Here is a 7514-nt window from a genome sequence, read left to right as displayed (position 1 = left end):
ATTATTATCATTATCATTATTATTATTATTATTATTATTATTTATTATCAGCATTATTTTAAGAAATTTTGATATTACTGTTAAAAGCAAATCTTTATCCTTAACCATATTCCAACAAGGGGGGGCCTGGGACCCGCTTGGACGTTTTTTGGAGGTAAATAAAAAAGTATTGGTCTGAGGCTGTTCAAATTTTTCGACTTTTAAACTAACTTATGACCCTCACTTTAGGTTCAAAGCAGGGTTTTTTATTTCTACTGCCTGAGTCCTCAGGCATACTGCCTGAATGCCTTATTTTACCTTTGCCAGACTATATCTATATTTAGACCTACTTCCGGTCTTTGGATTGCTACATTTCTAGCTCTTTGTAAAGTCTTAAAGAAAAGGAAACAGATTGCACAATTTTTTCGAAGAAATTTTGACTCTTTTTTGCACAAGTACCTTTAAAGGGAAATTGCAAATTTTCAGTTTCTTGTTTCAGTTACACATTTAAATTATGCACATTGTTTGCTGAATAACTTGCTATTGTAATAAATATTTAAAATTTTGCAAAGCAATTGAGTTTTTGTCACAAACTCTGATTGTCTTATCCCCATATCTTTGCATTTTAATGTCAGAGACTTTAGATATTTCAAACTATGAATTATTTTAGTTCAAATAAAACAGTTTGAAATATCAAAGGCTAACACCGTCAGGTTGCAAAGATATAGCGATTTGAAAATCAGAATTTGTGGCTAAAACTCAGTTCCTTTGGCATTTTTTTTGCAGATTATTAAAGTAGAGCCCAAGGGCTTTCTAAAACTCTATCAACTGTTCTAGATTTGTATCACAATAAGGAAATAGACTATTCTGGGTTAAGAAGACATCAGCGTGAATAGGTTTAACAAGAATTCTATGATTATTGTAATTTGTTTGAATACGAAATAAGTATTAAAAGGTTAAAGTTTCAGTGAATAATAGATCTAAGAATTAGAGCGGTGAAATTTTACCAGAAGAATAGAGGACATTTTATTAATGTGGCAATTGTTAACTGTGTTATTTTTATGTTCAACTGAACAATAAATCGGTTCATATATTTGATTAAAATGTTAGAGATTTTTATGAATATATCTCTCAGTTGGTCAGACACCGATCTTAATGAAATTTTAGGATTGGATAGCTATTATCTATTATCACACTTTGTTTTTCTTTACTTTGAAATTTGACGTAAAAAAAGGTTTGCGGATTTTGTTTTTGCAAAAATACCAAAAAAAAATATTAGTTCTTTTTTTTTACTCACCCTGTAAATATATGTATTTCCTAGCAGCTAAAATTAAAATATTTTTAATTTCGATTGTAAAAAGTTTTAATCAGCTATTTGTGAAATTTAAAGGAATTGAGTTTTTGCCACAAACTCAAATTTTCTAATCCCTATATCTTTGCAACCAGATGGTGTAAACCGATGATATTTCAAACTTAGACTATTTGGTCTAACAGAATTTATAGTTTGAAATATCAAAGGTCTACGACATCGGGTTGCTATGATATAGGGGGTAAATAGTTTCCTTTTCTGACCATTTTCAAAAAAAAAAGATAAATTACCCTTTGGAGATGAAGAAAGCATAGGAGTAAAATAAGAAAACTAGTTTTTTTAAGATCAGCAAAAGTTCTTGGATAGTATCAGCGCTAGTTAAAGCATTAGAACATCAGCATAGCTATAAGTATAAGAACCCATTGTATAGTTCTTGGATAGTATCAGCGCTAGTTAAAGCATTAGAACATCAGCATAGCTATACGTATAAGAACCCTGGAAAATAATTTATATAAATCAAGAAAAGTAATACACTAAGCTCATAATCCTGAGATACTCGCTATTGTCAACCGTTTCCCAATTTTAACTTATTTTTATTGAAAAGACGACGTTGGAAGAACTTTAAGAAATCTTTAAACAAATTCATAAAGTATAAGGAGTTCAATATAATGCGGAAAAAGAAATAACTGATTCTAACATTCATTTATTGAGAAAATTTTGATTAAGAAATACATTCCTTAAACATCTGATTAGTTTATTGTAGAATTTTGTTTTACTTTTTTTGTCGTCGCTATTTAATTATTTTAAAAACATTGATTATCTAAATGTAACCACCCAAATGGATGATTTTGAACGTCGACTTTTTGCTCAAACTCAGTAATTATACATAATTATAACATTTTATATGTCTTAAATGAATCCTAAAATATTTCTGCACAAAACTACATTCTCAGTACAGCTACCAAACATTTAATATAAATGATTATGTCAATGGAATCAAGTTTCTAGAAGGGTATGGGGGGGGGTTCAATTACCCCCAAGATTCTAGGTGTTGATTAATTACCACAAATAACCTCCTTATTTAGGCCCCTGGAGCTGAATTTCTCCAAGAACATTTCATCACCAAAATGGCTTTCATTAAATCCTCTTAAAAAAAATATTATGGAAGTAGTTTTCTTTCTATTTCCTTGACTTTTTATATCACATTTTGATGATTGTTTGTTATTTTTCAACATTCTTCTTATTATTATTATTATTATTATTATAATTATTATTACTATCAACATTATTATAATTATTTTCTTATATTATTGTAATTATTATTCTTATTATTAATATCATTTGAGTCAATATAATCATCATCATTATTATTTTGATAATAATAAAAGTCTTGAATCATTGAAAGAACAACTTTAATATTATTGTTAAAGACAATTTTGTTTTCAGATCAAAGTGTCTCGTGATTTCTCAAGAAAATATCCAAATCATGTCATCTTAACAGCACTAGAGATACAGAAGGGTAATATCATGGAAGATTTGAAGAAGCACCTGGGCCCTCCCTCCCCTGTTGAAAAAACATACACCAACATAGTTAATCTTTTGCTGGCATCAGTTCATTCTGGAAAAGCTAATGCCACCATAAACCTGGCTCCATATAACCTTGTCGAAAAATCCAAGAAGCTACTGCTTGGGGACAATGTTGGAGCTATTGGCGTTGGAATGGATCTCAGTGAGTCCGCTGCTGAGAAGCCTAAATTTGATGAAACAAAAAAGAAAACTGCGGGATCACTTACCAGTATGCTGTTCTGGAGCCAAGACCAAGTAACATTCCTATCTGATGATCACCCTAGAACTGTAGTGTGTGGTCAGTATGGAAGCGGGAAAACGCTTTTGTTGCTTGAGAAAATGAGAAGATGCTTAAGAAGAGTTAAGAAGATGAATGAGGAAATATGCGAGGATAATGAAGAGGTCTCTGTTGAGAAACCAAGGGCACTTTTCATATCATGCCTGAGCCCAAGCCTTAAGTACAGTCGCGATGAATTGGGTAGGTTCATCCCGCCGATTTTTGATACAACAATTAGAGTTGCCCTAGATGAGATGGCCCAGACGGAGGGTTGTGAGATTCATTTCGAGAACGCTGAATCTGTTTGTAAGAAGATGAAGGTTCGTCTCTCAAAAGAGAATTTCCATTCCAAGCTTCCAGAGTTTATAAAAGGTAAGGTGTCACAGTTTCAAATGTAACTAAATTACAAAATAAATATCTAAAAAATGAATATTTATTCCGGCTGTATGCTACACACACAGTGTACAGGAAATAGAATAAAAAAGTTTTTTTTTCATGGTCAATCTTTTTATTAAATCGTTATTTGAGATTTTGAAAAGATTCTTTTGTCTTAAATTCTGAAGCAAAGTGTGAGAATGTAAACCAATAGATAAATTAAATATTTATAAACTTTCTAAAGTTTTCAATAATTCCTTTTATTCCTTAGTATACATTGATTTATATACCAACTTTGTGTAATTCATAATTAGCATAGACAGCAAAACAAAATGTCGTACATAAAGTTGTAATCTCTGTTTGTCAGTCTGATTTTATTTGTATGTCAGATCATAACACTTGAGACCCCCATGGACCGATTTGCCTCAAATTTTGATTGAGGAATCAGGAACTCTGTTGAATCACGGAAATGTTCTTAGCTTGATTTGACTCTATCCTGAATGGGCTATTTCTGTCTAATGTAGATTCTGTCTAATAAAGTCTATGATGTCAGGTTTTCCATTTTCGAACATATCCTGAATTTAAAACATTGTCGCGTTTTCAAAACGCATTTTCCCGTTTTTGAGTATAATCCACAATCAAAACAAAACTCACTTTCATAACTTTCAAAATAAATCACTGAAAACAAAGATTATCTAAATTAACTTTTCTGAATTATTTCTAAAATCCAAGCTTCCACATTTTATTTTTTAATAAAGAGAATATCAATGAATTATCTTTGAGCAGTTTCCCGCATTTCTAGTTAAACCTATACTGTAAGAACAAATGATATTAATATTATGATTTCTTATTGCTGTAATGATTTCTGTCTAATATAGATTCTGTCTATGATTTAGCCATTAGAGTTGAGATAGGGGAGTGTGTCCCTATCCCAACTATTCAAGGCCTGCTCATTAAAAAACAAATTATACCGCTATTTTTAATGTTTAGGGTGCAAGGGAGGATTTTTAAAAAGTTCAAAAATCACGTTATTCAAAAAACTGAAAAAAACAAATTTTAAAAAAATGTATTGCATTTCAAAACATAAACTTGAACGGTCTTGGGAAAAATAAATTGATTTTAAGAATAAAAAAAAAGAAAAATTAAAAATAAGAAAAAAGTTTCAAGGTTTTTTTTGCTTGTCTTTATTAGACATACGCTAAAAAATAATTTAGAAAAAAAATTCAAAAAATATATATATTTTAACTTTATTTTTTACACTTTATTTAATAAGTAATGACTGTGCCGAATTGAGGGGCTGCGTTGCGTTTAACTCTAGGAAATAGTTTTTAGTGTGTATAATCCCGAAGTTGCCCCATATTTTCGCTATCACTAATAAATTATTGCAAAAAAATGAACATGTGACACATATTTCTCAAACCACAGAGAGCTGACTAGAAGTGATTTTGACTTTAAATATCGCTGCAATGTTGTATAACTAACTAATATTTCGGTACATAAAATATAGCTTGCTATTGTTATTGGTCAGAAAGCATTTTGCATGCAAATAGAATGCATTCTGGTGAATTTTATGTTCTGTTAGCATGCATCTAGTATGCCAGCCAGAATTGTAGAAGCTAAATTCAATCATTTTATCGATCCACATTTGCATCTATCAGAATATCTTTGAACAATTAGATTGGCCAGTATGCATCAAGCATCCCCAGTCGCATAAAATTATTTAATTTAATTTAATTTAAATCCGGGTTTAAGGAAGAATTAAAAAGATTATTGTCTGCGCCGCCCCTTTATCACTCTAAAATTTTTTAAATTTTCTTTCAAGGATCAAAAATGGAAAGTAACCATCTGAGTAACGAGTTATATATTAATCTATATTCTATTTTTTATATTCATTATTCTTTGCAATAAAGGGATGGAGGATGTATGTATATTATACTGTTATTAACTGCAAATTGGCGTACACAGAAATAAATCTGGGGGTAAATTNAAATATAAAACATTTGGCTTCTTGGATACTTTAAAGGTACACATACAGTCCAATTACCTTGCCAGTACTACTTTGTCTCTCCTTCAAACAAAACTAGCAGAAAAAACAGCAAACTACTTTTTTATGCTCTTCACTCTTCAGAATCAGATTTGAAAAGTGTAATAGCTCTGAGTTCTTTACAGGTCTAGTTGGGGGCACTACCCCCCTTGCCCCCCTTGTGTACCTCTTTTGGAAAGTATTATTTTTTTGCTTCATTTTGTACATTATTTGGTTGTAAATTACACTTTTCTTTGCTGCTGCGACTTACTCAGGTGTAAAATTTCCAGCGAACAAAATTTTTCGCGAAAACCATTAGAGATAGGAGGACTGTTAGACTCAAGATATGGTTTTAAATAGTCCAATAAACTTGAAACAAACCAATTGAACAATGTACACAATCCAATTTATCTTGATAAGATGTTTCTGGAGTTTCTGGCAAAACTATATTTTTGCTTTAAAACAATATAAAATAAACATAAAATGATTTTAAATAGTCCAATAAACATGAAACAAACCAATTGAACAATGTACACAATCCCATTTATCTTGATAAGATGTTTCTGTGAAAAAGTATGGAATCATAGTGATTGATGAATACGGAGATGGAGTTCCTGTTAAACGTAAATTGAAAGATGGTAAATTGTGTGAATATTTGGATCCGGAGAACAAACGTTTATTAAACCTGGATACTCTCTCTGCTCTACCATTGGATTCCCTCGTCATAGCTCTTAATCCCCAACTAATTGACGTGTACACTTCTAGGCCTGTTGAAGGATTGTTCCAGGAGAATTCATTTCAAGTTTGTTCTTTAAACATACTGTACAGAAACTGTGAGAAGATAGTGAACTACTATAAAGATATTGGATTCACTGATCTTAACTCATGTATACCGGTCACAGTAGAGGGTATTCCTCCTATTCTTATACCAGGACAATTTGATCAGGATATTGTATATCGGACAGCTCTTGAGAAGATAAATAACAACAAGTTTGTTTGTATTTATGAAGAGAAATTCAAGCGTGAGATTTTCCTTCAGGAATTAAGGAGGAAAAATGTTGATTTGTTTGACATTAAAAATCTTAATAAATTTCTTGCTGCTGAGCGAGGTTGTTTGTTAGTTCCGTATGTACACATTAGAGGCACAGAATCAACCTCAGTTCTCTTCTTTGCTGATAATGTAGGCAGAGCTGGTGTTGTTTCCCTTAGAGCTAGTGTTGAGCTGGTTGTCTGCGTACCAGAGAACAGTGTAGATGTGTTGGACCGTGGACCAGGTGTTCGGCAAATACGAGGACTAAGAGGATCTCCTGCTCCCTTCAGAACTCTGAGGGAAATTCTAAGTAAAGAAAACATAAAAAAAATTGTCTGTTGTCCTGATGAAACATTCACCAGTTCTGATATGGAAATGTTTAAGCAAGAATTTCAACATCTATCTCTCCAAGATTATCCTGAATCTGCTGAGGAGCTGGATAAACAGTTGAAGGGGTTGAAGGAGGGTATCATCATGTATACTCAGACAAATATAGAGCAGTGTGACAAACTGTATTCTTTGATAGACAAGACAACAACAATGTATATCTATGTATTGTGTTCTCGCTACACTGTAAACATACTGTTCCATCATGAACCAGGGCCTGCATGGTACAGGCGTTGCATTATTCAATAGATGAAGGAGGATTAAACAGTTTATCAATTTTAAACTTATAAAACCTTTCAATGGAACTTTGTGCATTGAAGTCTTAAACTATTTTTAAATGTTTTTTTGTAATTCAAAATGTATTTAGAATTGATTTCTTATATATTTACGATGATTTCACGGGAAAAATTATCCTATTATAATTAAATGAACTGTTAAATTATATTAAGATTATTTGTAAATACGGAGAATTATAAAGATGGTTGATTTTCCGGTATTTTAACAGAGCAGTTTCCCGCATTTCTAGCTAAAATCAAATTGTAAGAGTTAAACATATTTCTATTTTTAT

The 7514-nt window shown here is 31.4% G+C and overlaps 1 protein-coding gene across 1 annotated transcript in view; it reads left to right on the top strand.

Moving 5' to 3' along the window:
• The window catches only part of LOC111715625 (uncharacterized), a 5265-nt gene extending 1704 nt beyond the window's left edge, over positions 1–3561 (top strand). The window contains exon 2 of the mRNA XM_023490976.1: positions 2735–3561. Coding sequence (XP_023346744.1) covers positions 2735–3529 — 795 coding nt within the window. The 3' untranslated portion in view covers positions 3530–3561. The remainder of the gene's footprint in view (positions 1–2734) is intronic.
• The last annotated feature ends 3953 nt before the right edge of the window (positions 3562–7514 follow it).

This window comes from Eurytemora carolleeae, unplaced genomic scaffold (genome assembly GCF_000591075.1).
Source record: "Eurytemora carolleeae unplaced genomic scaffold, Eaff_2.0 scaffold1818, whole genome shotgun sequence".
NCBI classification, from domain to species: domain Eukaryota; kingdom Metazoa; phylum Arthropoda; class Copepoda; order Calanoida; family Temoridae; genus Eurytemora; species Eurytemora carolleeae.
This window is presented reverse-complemented; position numbering and strand designations above follow the sequence as displayed.